Source organism: Carlito syrichta, unplaced genomic scaffold, assembly GCF_000164805.1.
Source record: "Carlito syrichta isolate Samal-C Ts95f unplaced genomic scaffold, Tarsius_syrichta-2.0.1 Scaffold311833, whole genome shotgun sequence".
NCBI classification, from domain to species: Eukaryota; Metazoa; Chordata; class Mammalia; order Primates; family Tarsiidae; genus Carlito; species Carlito syrichta.
In genome coordinates this window covers 81,752-98,502 of record NW_007255929.1, presented here as the reverse complement: position 1 = coordinate 98,502, position 16,751 = coordinate 81,752, and the positions used below count along the sequence as shown (strand labels likewise).

Below are 16,751 nucleotides of genomic sequence, written 5' to 3'. Positions count from 1 at the left end.
ACCTCCCTGGACCCTTTCCTGATCACTTAACACAAGACAAAATCCTACACTGTCTGTTTTAACATCCTCTGAGAGATCCCTCAGTTACTAATTGTGTTCTCCATTATCATAATAAGTAAATAAATCTTTGTTCAGCTACAAGTGTGTTCTTCTGATCCTTGAATTAACATAGTAAGTGGAGGTACATCATATCCCAACAGAGAAAATAAAGTGTTCTCTGTTTGCTATAATATTGTCATTAATACCTGCTAAAATATACTTTAGGACTGTCTCTGCTTGTCTCTTCTGAATTCTCAAAACACTTGCATCAGGAAGGTAATTGGAAGATAAAATAAATACTTACATATGTTGAAACTTATGAGAGAACCTTAGTACATGTATCAATTTGCACAAAATCAATGAAAAGAAACAAAGGTTGAAATGAATGGAAGAATTACATAACCATGCAATTCTTTAAATCACAAATAATGCATGTTATTAAATTTTAATTAGAAATTTAATGTAAGTTAGGAAGATGCCACAGAACACACACTACAGTGTAGATGAAGCATTACACATTAGCAGAACAAGAACTACTTAATCATCCATTTGAAAAGGCAATCATATTGATTTGAGGCCCACTGTTCTATAAGTGACCACACCTGATGATTCTTAGCTGTACACGCCAATCACCTGGGATCTTGTTGGGAAGCAGATCTTGGTCCTGAAGGTCTAGAGTGGAGCCCAGATTCTGCCATTCCAAAAAGTTCCCAGGTGATGCCAACGCTGCTGCTCCAATGATCATAGTAAGCAGCAGGGATCAAACATTAAATGCTATAAGGCAGGCTGGGAAGTTTCTAGGGCTAACGTTCATGCCTGCAACCATCACCTGCTGAACTGTTGTTGCAGTTCATGACAAGTCCCAACAAATTGACAAGAGAGGGTCAGGAGTTCTCAGGGGAATGTTCACGTTCTCTGGCAACCTAAGGTTGTCCTGAGTAGTGACACAGCTAAATAAGGAGTCTGCTTCCTGCTGCAGTCCCCACTATTCATACTCAGTCAGGCCAAGACCAGAATATTCCTTCTCTGGGATTAAAGGCAAAAGGACTCTTTCCTTGATTGGGATTTCCCATATCATCTATTTTTCTCTCGTTGTAACTCCTGCAACCTTTACTCCCTAACATACTCCCCACACTCCCTGATATCTGGTTCAGCTTAGACTTTATATACAATTCATATCCTGGGAATTAAAGTTTGAAAAGTGGTTTCCTTGAGATTTTGGTCAGTTTGCTCTTGAATAATCCCTTTGAATAGAAACCCAAAGTCAGATGCTGCTTCAGGGAAACCAGGAGGGGAGCCCCGTGTCCTCTGTTATACCCCAAATCTAAGAGATGAAGAAGACCTAAAAGTTTATCTAGTCCCCAAATCCTCTAAAACATTTGGTTTTGGGTGCTCCCGAGGGATGTGTGAATTACAGCCAGGCCTGCTGTAGTGCATCTGGTAAACCATCATGTATGCCCCCAGGCTACTTATTATTTCATAATTACAACACAGCTGTGCCTGTGTGATTGCTAATGGAACTAGAAGCTCAGTATGAAACTCTCCCCAGGACCCAGATTTTAAATCCAGGTGATCTGAATTGCTAAAGGAGTTTTCACAGTTAACTGCACTAGAACTTTAGGGTCAGTGATTAGGGACACCAATGTGAGGCTTCTCTGGATAAGCTGCCAACTTTCAAGTGCATTACCACTTGAGGAAGGTAGGGGAGAGTAAAATAGACATTCACACTTAATTTGATATGATCTCTCTTTTGCTGAGATTTGAGCCCATTACATTTCCGAGAAAGGATAATTTGACTAAGAACTACTTGTCTGTGGCTCATTCTCACCCTTTCTCAAACCCAGGTCCTCTTCTGGACTTTCTCTGTAGAATACCACCAAATGTTGGTATGTTTAACTTTACTACGTTGAACATCTAACTACATTATGTACTATATGATATGTGCCCCAAATTTTAAAGTCACAACAACTAGTAGGTTTACAAAAATTAAAATACAAACAAATAAAATCATGGAAGTAATCATCCAAGAACAGTTTTAGAGGTTTGCTTATAATTTTAATATGCTGAACACACTTTTCCTTAGTTGACTAGTAGGCACCAAAGAAAAGAAATTCAGGAGAAAATTTGTAATTGAGAAAAATCTATTAAAAAAAAATCTCAACCAGTCTTAGTGGTGGAACACAATCTCAAGAGAGAGAGAGAAAAAAAAAAGCCAATGGCCATATTTACAAAAGAGGAAACGAAGGTCCAGAAAAGTAGAGAAAAATAGCCATTATGTGGTTAGTAGGAGAGCCAGGACTGCAGCCAAGGGCTGTTATTGACTCCAAAGCCCGTGGTCTTTCCCCTATATCATGAGATACTTACAAATGTTAGGACTTAGTATAATATCTTGCACATAGTAAACTCTCAAATGTTTATTGAATTACTTTGCCCCAAAAGAACCTAATATCTACCTGCAGGGGAAACAAGCAGCTCATACCATTAAATCAGACCCATGATAATGCTGCTTATTTTTTGTTACTGCTTTCAAGTCACTAAAGAGATCTCTAGCAAATCAACAACATAATCCTAGTTGATGCTCTAACCAGACTTCTAGGTATACAACCATAATTAAAACGTATACCTTTAAAACAAATGCAAAACCATTTTGCTTTTGTGGTAGGAAAAATAATATTCTTCTAAATATCAAAGATGTATTAGAGGTTTTCCATTTACTACAAAGTATATAACGAGTAAGAAACCTATAAAAATAAAAACAAGATGTTACTCTCAATACTCTTGTTACAATTTATTTTTAAAAAGAATGCAATTACCAGTTTGAGGCAGCAGAATTTTGGAATCTTCAGCTGTTTTAGCTGTAGGCATAATCCATGGCTTTTCACTTGGAGAAGCTATATTGAAAATAAATGGAATTTACTGAACTTTTTTTTTTTTTAAGAGAAAAAAGGGACAGAAATAGGTTGCTGGTATGGTTAAGTGGCTACCAGAAGCCTGCAATAAAAAGCACATACTGATACAATCAAAAGTCAGTATATTAGGAAAAAATCAATTTGTACCCATCCAGAGAGCATTTGACTAGTGCTCAATGAGAAACCAGAGTTAGGTCTCTCAACATTTTAAAGGACAGAACTGTCAACATTTTTAAGGACAGAAAACGAACTAAACGGATTACGTGGAATTAAGAGGAGGATGGCTATTATTGAATTTGTAGAAAATCCAATCAAATAGGTCCCCTAAAAAAATTTATAGAGAGAAAAGTCCTCACTATGTTGCCCAGGCCGGTTTCAAACTCTTGGACTCAAGCCATCCTCCCGCCTTGGCCTTCCAAAGTGCTGGGATTACAGGTGTAAGCCACAACACCTTTTTTTCTTTTAGAGCCAGGTCCCTCTAAAAGAAAATATCAATTGCTTGTTCGCCTGACTTAATAATTCACATCAGTTCATTGAGGTTTGCAGAGACAGGACACAGTAAATGTGTCCTCCAGAATTAAGCAATCGCCACCCACATTCTTAACATCAAATTTAGGGAACTCATTACCCAAGGTGCCCTCAGGCTTCTCAAAAGGGAAGGGTGTTTTTGCATCAGGAAATTCTGGAAGCCTTTTTGGAGCTGTAATGAAACACACAAGGAAAGTTATGACCTGAGATGCAAGTAACAGAGAAAAGATTTTAAAAATCTCAAGCTTGTAAAACCAAAACACAAACACAAAAAGACAAATTATTTCATGTTAAGAAAGAGATCATTAGTAGTATTTTGTACTTCTAGTTTCAGCGCTGGGTAACATAATAAAGTTTCTCTTTTGATAATTTGTAATTAAGTCATGAAATTTAAGATACTATATTTGCATTCTTTCTATTTTTGTTAAACTAGTTTCCTGATTTCTTCAGCTATGCTTATGTGTGTTCTTAGATGCATTTCATTTAAACTCAAGCCCAGCACCAAACACATCTGAACAAGAAAATGTCCATCTAATACTTTGTGGAACTAGAAGCTCATTTTTTAAAAATTCAATTTTTAAAATAGAATTTTGGTAACTACATGGCTTTATATATAAGCTCCTCCCCGTTTTTTGATACTGCAATCATAAAAAAGAAATTTTAAGATTCTAAGAAGCAATATACAGATATATCATAAAAACATGTTCTCTGTCAAGAGAGACAATTCAGTAGCATTTAGGAAAAAATACAGAAAATATCAATGTGTTTGGTAACATAATGATCTTGAATGAAAAGAATCCAATATATCAAAATATGATCCCTGAAAAGAAAAACCACCAAAAGATTTGTCATATCTAAGCCTCTTTAGGACCCTAAACTGACCGTATGACATATATGGGCTTATGTGTTGGAGAACTTATTGTTCTAGAAGCCATTTGTTCCTTTTCTTCTAGGAGATGACTTTGAATGCATTAGCCTAAGGACTTCTTTGAAGCATGCATGAAATTTCCACATAATAATAAAGCTACACTGTTTAACAATGTTTACCTAGAGTACTCAGTAGCAATTCAAACTGAGGTATTAGAAAAGTTCGTGATGTTTCCAGGGTCCTTTCGCTTGGAACTATGATAAAGAAGAGTGTGGTTAGCAACTCTTTGACTCAGGATCTGATGTTGTAGCTTAACCATGATCATGCATAGCATGCTTCAAAACAGAGACTCGTGTGCATTGAGTCGCAGATGCCTATCATGGAAACAACTGGCATTCCCTGGAAAAGTTACATAGCTGTTAAAATTTGAAGGTATCCATTCAAAGAGTATGACAGGGAAGATCAACATCGAAACAGGACAAAACACATGCCGTTCCTTTTCTTCGAGGGTAGAGAACAACAAAGCAAGTTAGATGGTCTTGGGCCAAGAAGCAGCTAACGTGAATGACACAGGGTTCTTATTTAAAAGCGTGACATTTTGGGAGGATTCTCCCCAAATTTAGTATGCGCAAGACTTCCAAAAGCCAATCTAAGCAGAGAGCACAGAGTCAAGACTTCCAGGTTTTCCCCACCCTCCCAAGATCTGGAAGATAGAAGGCTGGTATTCTATCTACACAACCCAAGAGGCTGGTTCAAAAGGGCGTGTAGTTAGCATCTAGAATCCAGATCTGCCTAGTAGATCAGTCACCAGGATCAGGCATGTTGTTAACTCTTCAGTGGAACTGGTCCAAGAAATAGGAAGGTTAACTACTGTCAGGAAGGAAGAAAAAAACGAGAAGGGATGGGGAGGGAGGGGAGAGAGAAACTGAGGCATCAGGATTACTTCTCTATGAGGGTAGGGATTGTTTTGGTTGTTGCTTTTTTTTTTTAAAGAAAAAAAGTTTTTAGAATTACCCAGTGTTGTTTCTGAAACATCTAATGCACTAGACATAGTGGGTTTAGTGGTCCTTGGAACTGTTTCAGGAGTCACTGAAAGGTAAAAAAGACAACCTTACAAATTAAGATAAAACGAAGCAACCAATGGCTGAGAGATGTATTTTGTTGTTCTTTAGAATTAGTAACTGGTATTTCCATAGCCCATTTCTTTGCACGTTGCTAATGTTAAGAACACTCTGGCTTGTTCCAAGTGCCTGAGCTGACACTTTTCCCCAGCCCTTCCTTTCTGGGCTTGATCCACTTTTCTATAGGCTCCAAAAAAGCACTCTGATTTGACCTCCATTAAAGTACTTATCAGGTTAATCATCATTTTTAATGTGTTTGCCTTTTTCTTTATCTCCAGGGCTTAGGCACAATGCCTCGGGTATAGCAAACAAGCACATGACAATAGTTTATTAAATGAATTAATAAATGGGCAAATAAAAGAATGACCCAGGGCTAAAAGGTTTACTTAGAAGTCCTGTATTATAAGATTTCTCTCTCAAATTGCCCTCAACATGCAAAGCTTGAAAATGAGTTGAAATTACAATCAGAATTTAAATGCTCAACCACAATGTTGTCCCAAGTACCAGATTAAAGGCAATGAAACCTCAAGTGAATAGTTTTGAAGAAAAAAGAACCAGGGTTACTGAGATTTGGAATGAATTGTGGGCTAAAAAAGCCCAGAACTGTGCGGGGTAAGGACATGAAATAAACACAATAACACTGAATAATACGTTGTGGTGTTTGCCTAAGTGTCTCTGAAGTGGAAAATTCTGAGGAGGATTTGGCAGAGAACTAAGAAATCCGTAGACTCTCCCATCACACACTGTGCCAAGAGAAGAAAGTATAATTGGGGAAAATGGGGTAGAATCTTTGAGGCAGAAAAGAACTTGGAGTCACCCCCTGATTTGGGCTCATGCTTCTCTTGGTATTGATCAAATATACTGAAGTCAGGAACAACCTAGGAATTTCATCCAAATGGGTTATTCCAATAGCTACCTCTTCCCCAACCCCCATGAAGGTGGCGTTGAAAGGTTCCCCTTTCTTCTTTAGACAGGATCATGCTCATCTTGCTGTATCAGAAATACTCATACTTGAATTAGTTTCTTAAAGCTATTTGACTTAGTTACAATTCTAAAAGTTTAGTAAAAGGTAAAGATCACCAATATTTCAAGGAATAGCAATTTTATGGATTAAAAAAATCACTTTAGATTGGAATTACTTTGTCAAATATGGATTGGTGGAATTCTTGCCAGATGTCTGCTTCATCATGTCCTGATAAGGTGGTATTGTTCTGGCAAAAACTCTGTAGCTCAAAGATTAATGTCTCCCCCGTGAACCCAGTTTAGGTAGTTCTTCAGAGAAGAAATGCTGACTGTTTTTTGGTAACAGTGATAAGCTATGGGGGAAATGCTTACTGCATTTATTCTTCAAAGGACTTTACTAAACTCTTATACTTGCTCTATACTAGGATTGTTAATGTTCCAGAGACATTTATTTCTAAGTAAAGTTATTTTCAATAAACATCAAGCTAATGATTTGTGCGGGATATACAGTATTCTACTACATTGACAATTTGTGAAAGTGAAGAAATAAAAAATGGCCTCATGTCTTCCTATATAAGAAAAGCACCAAAAACTGTGGTATTATATTTTAGTATGAAAATATTTGAGTGTTGAGATAACAACTTTCATTTAGAGTGAAAAATACACTTTCCGTGTTTCATATCAGTTACATGATTCAATAGTTCATTTTGTATCTGTTGTTTCCCCAGACATTAAAGACCTAGAATCTCCTACTTATTTGTGCTTGTGATCAAAATGAATTTCCTACCACTGCTTAACTGAAAAAAAAAAAAAAGTAGCAGATAATTTACTATTTGAAAAAAAACCATGTATTTTCTTTTCTCGATGTCAACAACATAACAATCTCATTACCTGTTATGGGCCATGCTGGGATTTTTTCAACCTCTGGTGTTTTAGATTCAGCAGGTAATGCCAAGGTTTCATTCTTAGCTAAAAAGTTAGAGAACAAACAATTTATCTCACTTCCTTCTGATAGTGTCCAAAAATGCCTCATTCAAAACATCAAGTAACAGACTAAAAAAATTCTAATCTAGTCACATGCCTTTCCAATAGCCAATCAACAACTTTATTGTGCACTTCTAGTAGGGACTAGTGTAAGTATATAACAGTCTGCAGAATTCTTTCTTATCCCTGACTAATTCTGTAAGATCTAAATTGGTATTGGAATGAAGGAAAAAAAAATCACAACCCAATACTGGAGTAAATGTCAAGTCATTCTGATTCATAAATAAACTTTCTGAAAGGTCTAGGTTGCACTGTAAATACTGTCTAGAATTTTATATTCAAGTACTCCTAATTTTTTTATATCAAGGAATAAAAAATTTCTGTTGTTATACATGGTAAAAATGTAATAGGTTATGACATTGAAATTTTAGAAAAACACAAGGAAACACACAGGAAACTAGGTTATTGAAAATATTTGTGGCAAAAAAATTACCAACAGTTAGTAAATTTTATTTGAGCTGCGTGTTAACAGATTTTCTCTTTTGGTCTCTGTGGGAATCCCTTGCAAAGAATGAAATCTTTCCCTCCCCCATTTTTCCCTCTTTACGCAACTATTTGGGAAACTTCTTTCTAAAATTTAGATATTCTTTTCCAAAGAAAATATATTTCTAAATCAAAGTTTCCAAGTGAATAAGATATTCCATTTTAAAAATTAACTATACAGTATTCAGTTGTTTAGCACATTGGATCAGTAACTATTTTGAAACAATTTAGTGGCATGAAAGAATTTGAGATACTCTGGTTGTGCCACCTTGAACTAGTTATATAATCAGATAGGATTTTTAAAGTCCTATCACGGCACAGAACTTGAATTTCTCAACTTTGGCACTACTGACATTTGATGCCAGATAATGTTTGTGTAGAGGAAACTGTCCTGTATATCATTGGATGTTTAGTTGCATTCGTGGCCTCTACTTATTGGATTTCAATAGTATTTCCATGGTGTGACAATCAGAAAAGGTCTCCAGACATTTCCAGATATTACCAGGGGGACAAAATGCCTCTCTTGAGAACTACTGATCTAATTGGTACTCTCAAAGTTCTTTGAATAAACACCTTAGTTCACTTTACTCTTTGAACAAACACCTTAGTTCACTTTACTCTTGTAAAGATCTTTTTCTTCTTTTCAGCTAACGTGGGCACCAAATACTTATTTACTTCTGATAAACTTAAAGACAATTAGAAAGTCTTCTCTTTCACAATGTTTAGAAGCAAATTAATTTTAATTTCTATTTGAGCAAGGCATACAACAGATTTCTACAGGGACCAAATTATTCTCAGGAATGATTTCAAATGCTAGAAATAAGGTTCACAAATGCTAGTATATTTGCAACCAGTTGTCAAGTGTATTTTTGGAAGTTGTACTGCATGCTTGCACAATAGAAAAATGTAATACCATTGTTCAAGTTAATTTAGCAGGGCATAAAAAGGAACTGTAACTGATAAAAATAGATCTAGTATAATTTTATTATCATAAATTCTATTTTTAAAATTCCTAAATGCTATCAATATTTCTCCTGATGCTTTTTGTTTAGAACCATTCTGATTGTTAGCACAGTAAAAAAAAAAATTTCAGATTATAAATTTTTCAGGAGCTCTGGTCCTGTTTTTTGAGCATGCAACCTAGGAATTTTTTTTATGTAAAATGATAAGGTTTTCTTTTAGTAATCTATTCTTTTTCAGTGTCCTCTTCTCCTTCCAGTGCTTCTTCCCAGTTAATAATAGCCTATGTTTTCACTGATTTCCCTAGCTGACCTAGGAACTTTTTTTTCAATCTCCAGATCCTAGACTTTCACAGTCAATGATCTAAATTTCTTTATTCCAAATAGGCTCTAAGCTTACAATTACATTAACCTAAAATTAGGCTGTGAACAGAAAAAGGTAAACAACCTTCCCAAAAGATAATTGCATTCTTTATATATTGCCAATTCCTTATAAAGGTATATTGTATTTCTTTTTTTTTTTTTTGAGTTGGAGTCTCACTCTGTCGCCCAGACTGGAGTGCAGTGGCCGTTCCCGGCCACCGCAGCCTCAACCCGTTGGGCTCTGGCAATCCTTCCGCCTCAGCCTTCCGAGTAGCCGGAATTACAGGCGTGTGCTACCACGCCTGGCTAATTTTTTAAATTTATTGTAGAGATGAGGTCTTGCCTGCCCAGGCAGGTCTCAAACCCGCGGGCTCAGGCAATCCACTCACCTCAGCCTCCCAAAGGCGCGGGATTGCAGGCTGAGCCACCGAGCCCGGCTGGTATATTGTAGTTCCATAAATGACATTTCAGACATCAGAGAATTTGGTTAATGAGGAAGATATTTGAATGGGGGACCCTTAACAGCTCATATCAACACCTACACTAAGCACAACTGCGGTCTTGGCAATAGGAAAGTAAAATGCAGTCAGAACAGGATCTAAAACCCAAGAAATTTCTTTTTATCTATTTTTTTCTATACCTTTTCCCATCACAGTTGCTTCCTTTAATTTTTGGCAGGCTAGGTTTTAGCTTTAGCAAATCCTTTGTATCACTCTTGGAGATGTGTGTGTAATACTGATTTTCTTGTTTATTTCTCCTATTATTCACACCATATGTTCTTAGAACAAAAGCTATTACACTTCTTGATGTCCCGTGATGGGCTCTACTGGAATGAGGATGTTATTTTTAGAATTTTCTACCTCAAAAAATATGACTTTTCTTAATTACAGTGATAATTAACTTTAGGAAATTTTATTTCTCCCTTGATAGTATAAAAGACTGTTTATGCTCACACTTTTTTGGGTAAAAAATAGTGCTTTTGCACAACAGAGGAAATGATCCATGAAATGAAAAAGAGCCTATGGATTGAGAAAAAATATTTACAAACCATATATCTGATAAGGGCCTAAGATCTAAAATATATAAGGAACTCATACAACTCAATAGCAAAAAACAAAACAAAACAAAAATACACACACAAAACCAAAAAGTCATAATAACAATATACTCCTCCAAACCCTAAATAACCTAATTAAAAAATGGACAGAGGACCTGAACAAACATTTCTCCAAAAGAGACATGAAAATGCCTAACAGATATGTGAAAAAGGTACTCAACATCACTATCACTAATTATCAGGGAAATGCAAAGTTAAAGCCACAATGAAATATATTACTTCATTTCTGTTAAGATGGCTATTACCAAAAAGTGTCAACAAGGACGTAGAGAAAAGCAAATTCTTATTCACTGGTGATGGGAATGTAAATTGGTGCGTCTATTATAGAAAACAGCATGGAGGGTCCTCACAAAATTAAAAACAGAACAATCATATGACCCATAAACCCACAGGAAGTGAAATCAGCACCTCAAAGAGGTACCTATAGTCCTACATTTATTGCATTATTTACAATTACAAAGTTATGGAGACAACCTAAGTGTCCACTGATGAAGAGATGAACAGACCATCACAACTCCCATTTCAAAACTGACAGCAGTGGTCTATGAAACATCCCTGTTCACTTTCAGTCTTTTTCATAAACCCTGGTTTTTGTTGTTTTAATGGACACATCAGAGACCAAATCAATAAGAGATTGGCTGGTTCCTTTTATTCCTCCTTCCAAAAACACTTTTCTCAGGATGTACAGGAAAAGTATACAGTCTTTGGGCAGAGAACAGTAAAGTGTAAGAGCCCTGAGCTTTGACTCTTCCACACACAGGACACAGGCTCTCTCAGGAAATTTAATTTGGAAACTTCCTGGCAGTACCATATTTACATGATATAGGGTTGAGTCACAGGATTTTATAGCCAAAAGGGAAATGATTAAATCCGCTGTAAATGTTAAGAAAAAAAGTTCAGAGTCACTTACCTATTTTCTTGTAGGTAACTCACTCTAGGACTACTAGGTATGATTATTTTGAAGTAAACATATAAGGATTGCATAAAATTACAAAGATATGTTGGAAAATATTTTTACATCTTGTTAAGATGGTAACCCATACTTTTTTTTTTTGAGTGGGAGTCTCACTCTGTCGCCCAGACTGGAGTGTAGTGGCCGCTCCCGGCCACCGCAACCTCGACCTGCTGGGCTCCGGCGATCCTTCCGCCTCAGCCTTCCAAGTAGCCAGAATTATAGGCATGCGCTACCACGCCTGGCTGATTTTTTTTTTGATTTATTGTAGACATGAGGTCTAGCCTGCCCAGGCGGGTCTCGAACCCACGGGCTCAGGCAATCCACTCACCTCAGCCTCCCAAAGGCACGGGATTATAGCCTGAGCCAACGAGCCCGGCTAGCCTATGTTCTGAAAATTTTTCTAAAAATATAAGTCTAGCAATCCCCAATTAAATGCTTTTCTACCTAGTTAAGGATTTTTTTATTCCTTTCCTCTAGTAGTTTCTCAAAATTTACTCCTAAAGAGAATTTAAGAGTCACCTTTAAAAACTCTTCCAAGGTCAAGCATGGTGGCTCACACTTGTAATCCCAGTACTTTGGGAGGCCAAGGTGGAAGAATTGCTGGAGCTCAGGAGTTTGAGACCAGTCTTAGCAACATAGTGAGACTTCATCTCTACAAAAACAATTTAAAAAATTAACTGGGCATGATGGTGCACACCTTTAGTTCCAGCTACTCAGGAGGCTGAGGTGGAAGTATTGTCTGAGTCCAGGAGGCTGATGCTATAGTGAGCTGTGATCATGCCACTGCACTCCAGCCTGTGCAACAGAGTGACACCAACTCAAAAAATAGAAAATAATGCTCTTTTAACCAAAGTGTTTTGCATCAAACAAGCAAAAAATGAAAAACAGTAACTTACGTACATATCTAGATAACCCTGTTTATGCAATGTTAAGTATCTGGATATTTGAAAAACACATGAAGAGACAGCAATTTCTTTTTTCTTTTTTTAAATTAAGTAGCTTGACACTGTGTAGACAGAACTTGTGAACATCTCCACATGGCTCTACTCCCCAAAGAAGAAAATTAGAAAAAAGAAAACAAAGACACATCAAAACCTGGTACCTCATTAGGTTTGATTTTTTTTCCTTAATAAATATTCAGGGCAGTGAGGGCAAAGGGGAAATAAGAAAAGGAGTTATTGGTTTCTGGAATCTTCACTTGCTCAGCAGCTACCTGCCAGGAACATCAATGGGAGGTTCCCAGGGGGTTCACGTTCCTTACAACAGAGAGTGCATGGCAAACCGTAGTTTGACCAAAGGGTCTGCCCACTTAGGACCCCAGCCTGTTGTCCTCTTTCACAGTATTTTATTGAATGAAAAAATTGAGTTGTATCTTACTTGTCATTTTTCCATCTCCATCAAAAAAGAGAAAGTATCAACTGAAGGGGACAGGCCAGGCCCCCAACAAGGGAGGAGAAATGAAGAGCCTTGTCTGAGGTCTCAACATAAGCAGGTACCTTGTCTGTGTAACTCACCATTATAACTGCAACTTGCAGTTCTGGCTTAGTAAGTAATGCTTAGTAAGTATTTATTGAATGAACGTTGTCAAACAGGGGCTCAGGCCTCTGGTCCTTCATCCATGCAATGTGCTGATTCAATCACTTTAAATGTTAAAGTTCGGAGCCAGTGCTTAGCTCAGGGAAAACACTCTGTATTTTTCAGTTTTGTTTGGTTTCTACCACACCATGCTGTTTTCTTCCACATTTATCAATAGCCCAAGACATTCTCTAGCAACGTTGAAGGGGTGGTTCTCAAAGTGTGGTCCCTGGAGCAGCAGCATCAGTATCACCAGGAAACTTGTTAGAAATGCAAATTCTCAGGCCCAGCTTAGATCTTGAATCAGTAACTCTGGGGGTAGGTTCAGTAGTCTGTGTGTTTTCACAAGCCCTCCAAATGCTTATGATGCATGATCAAGTTTGAGATCCTCTGCTATTGAGACAATTCAGAGTCTAATTTCATACTCAGATGAACTAACAGCCCAGTGACCTCCATAATTATTCCCTGAGCCCCTTTTAAGTGAATTCTACTTTTTAAAATTGTTGTTTTTTATGTTTCTTAAACACTGAAATCACATCCAATTCTTTCTAGAAGTAGCAAGCAATATCAACCTCAAATAAGTAATAATTCTAATGAAACTGACCTTCATACCAATTCTCTTTGAAAATATTTAGTAGCCCCTTAATAGTATAATTTCAAACAATTACCCTATTTAAAAATTATACCCATAAAAAAGTATGTATTTTGGATAATTTCATAAATGCTCACTGTTATTTCATACATGTAAATATAAAATGACTATTATCCTATATAATGTGATTTGTAATGAATACATCCAGCACTCCAACCTTCTTGACCTTACTTTTTTACTTTGATATCCTCAAACAGTTCATTTTGCAAGATTCTTTGAATTTCCTAACAATATCAGTATTAGAACTTGGTCATTGCAGAGTCCAAGAATAAAACTTTGCTGCTTACCTAATTGTGTCTTGAGAGCATCAGAAATCTCAAGCATCACGGATGCAGGAAGTTTTACAGTGGTTTCATTAAGGCCTGGAATAATAAGGTGGACTGCAAGGAAACAGACATAAGTAAGGGGAAGAAATGCAGCATGACATAAAATGAAGCTTAGAGCATCAGATGCCAGAAACTATGAAGCATAGCACTTACTTTGTTTAGTCGATTTTAACCCAAGCTTTAAAATGTTGGGGGGAAAAATCCAACCATATCTTATAAATCAAATATTTTTCATATTTAGAACTGAACTATTAAAATCCTTTGGCTTTTAAACCATAGACTCAAAAATTGTGAAATGGCTGGTTAAGATATGTGGCGAGGAGACGGGGCAAGATGGCGACGGCATAGGTGAACTGGTGAGATTCTCTGAATGTGAGTTCCCAAAAAGGCTATTACTTTTCTACCCCCATCCCCCAGCCCACCACCGACCGTACTGGGGTCAGGCCCAGGAACTTCAGTCCCACGCAAGGCCAGATATTGCGCTCCCCCCACCACTGCTGCCATTCTACTCGTGTGTGGAAGTCTCCAGTCCCAGCCCCCTCCGGATCCCTCCCCGGTTGCATTGTCTCCAGCCCAGGCACCCGGCACCAAGCCGCCGGTCACACAGGGAGGCTCTGGGTGCCCACCCCTCAGAGACACCAGTCCCATTTCTGGCTGAAGTACTCTGTAGGGTCCCAGCGCCACTCTCGCCGCTTACAGCCTGCCCTTTGGAACGTTGGAGCTCTGGAACTCAGGGTCCACCCTGGCTGAGGCACTCAGCATGAGACCCCAAGCCGGAGGACCCAGACAAGTGGAAAAAAACAGATCTGCTTAAACTGCCTCGCCATTCTCCAGGCAGAGACTTCCATTGCCCCGCCCACCTAGCAACAAACTTTGCCTCATTTCCTAAGGCCAGATATTACAGCGTGCGGGGAAGTTTTGGGTCCCTGCTCCCTCTGGCTCTCTCCCCGGCTGCATTGTCTCCAGCCCGGCACCCAGCACTGCCAGTCACACAGGGAGGCTCTGGGCGCCCGCCCCTCAGAGACACCGGTCCCATTCTTGGCTGAAGTACCCTGTGGGGGGCCCAGAGCCACTCTCGCCGCCCACTGCCTGCCCTTTGGAGCTCTGGAACTCCGGGCCCACCCAGGCTGAGGCACCCAGTGCGAGACCCCAAGCCGGGGGACCCAGAAAAGTGGAGAAAAACAGATCTGGGTAAACTACCTTGCTATTCTCCAGGCAGAGACTTCCATTGCCCCGCCCACCTATCAACAAACTTTACCTCAGTTTCTAAGGCAACAGTGCGAAACAGGAGACAAAGCCCCACCCCTATGCTGCAATGAAAAACAAAAGGGAGAGGCTGGAATCGGAGATCACAGAAGTGACTCTAGTCTGATCGCTTATTTTGACTTATGATTTTATCATTGAAACTGTTGGTCTAGATTACGTTTGGTAATCTGACTTATACTGTTTCTTGATTTTTTTGGCCTGTCTCTGTGTAGCTATCAGTATTCTTTAGGGAATCTTTCTTACCTGTCTTTTTTCACTTCTTCCCAGCCCTGTGTCTCTCTCTCACCTGATAGTTGGTATGTATATCTGTTTCCCCTCTCGCACTTCTCTCTTTCGCTTATTTTGACTTATGATTTTATCATTGTAACTGTTGGTTTAGATCACGTATGTTGTTTACCTTCTGATCTACACTGTTTCTCGATTTTATTGACCTGTCTCTGTGTAGCTATCAGTACTCCTTAGGGAATCTTTCTTACGTGTCTTTCTTCACTTCTTCCTGGCCCTGTGACTCTTTCTCACCTGATAGCTGGTATGTATATATGTTATCCCTCTCGCACTTCTCTCTTTCGCTTATTTTGACTTATGATTTTATCATTGTAACTGTTGGTTTAGATCATGTTTGTTGTTTACCTTCTGACTTACACTGTTTCTCGATTTTATTGCCCTGTCTGTGTGAAGCTATCAGTACTCTTTAGGGAATCTTTCTTACATGTCTTTCTTCACCTCTTCCCAGCCCTGTGTCTCGTTCCCACCTGATAGTTGGTATGTATATCTGTTTTCCCTCTCACACTTCCCTCTTTCTAACTCCCTATTGACCCCCCTTCCTCCATTATTTTCCTCTTCTATATGGCCCCTTTTTAAATCTAGGGACCAAGACTGCATACTGCTGAACAGACAGACTGTAAAGCAGAGGGAAAAGTGAACAAAGCCAGAAGACCCTCATAAGGAAGAACAGGTCATTGCAGAAGAGAAATAAAAGCAACCCCACCTTCCCTCAAAAACAAAATTGTAGAGGGGGAGGGAAAGGGGAAGAGGGAGAAAAATCTACAGAAATGAAGAAAAACCAAAAGAAGAGTATGAGTCTCTCCCACACGCCTGAGAGAGCAGACACTGAGAAAACTGCCTTTGGAATGCAAACAATGAAAAGTCCCCGGAATGAAGGGTCTCAAACTGCAAATGTAGATATCAAAACAATAATGGAGAGATTAAAAAGAATTGAGGAGACACAAGAAGAAACTAGGAAGGAGCTGATATCTGAGTTAACAGTAATAAAGAATACTGTGAATGAAATAAATAACAAATTGATAAGCATGGAATGTAGAATTACCCAAGCAGAAGAAAGAATCTCAAAGCTTGAGGATCAAAATATAGAAATAGCCCAAACTCTTAAAAACACAGAAAATAAGCTCAAAAAGACAGAACAAAACCTTCAAGAGATGAGTGACTACCTCAAGAGACCTAACCTAAAATAATCGGACTGCCTGAGGCAGAAAGAGAAACAGAGACCACATTGGACAACTTTCCATGAGATCATTCAGAAACTTCCCTTATCTAATCAGTGATGCAAAATTCAACACAAGAGA

At 38.3% G+C, this 16,751-nt stretch overlaps 1 protein-coding gene across 1 annotated transcript in view; it reads right to left on the bottom strand.

Moving 5' to 3' along the window:
* ABI3BP (ABI family member 3 binding protein) overlaps positions 1-16,751 on the bottom strand; it is a 192,664-nt gene that overhangs the window by 118,845 nt on the left and 57,068 nt on the right. Inside the window, exons 8-13 of the mRNA XM_021718108.1 lie at positions 13,864-13,956; positions 7,320-7,397; positions 5,359-5,433; positions 4,524-4,598; positions 3,577-3,648; positions 2,853-2,930 (exon numbers count right to left, since the gene is read on the bottom strand). Coding sequence (XP_021573783.1) covers positions 2,853-2,930; positions 3,577-3,648; positions 4,524-4,598; positions 5,359-5,433; positions 7,320-7,397; positions 13,864-13,900 — 415 coding nt within the window. The 5' untranslated portion in view covers positions 13,901-13,956. The remainder of the gene's footprint in view (positions 1-2,852; positions 2,931-3,576; positions 3,649-4,523; positions 4,599-5,358; positions 5,434-7,319; positions 7,398-13,863; positions 13,957-16,751) is intronic.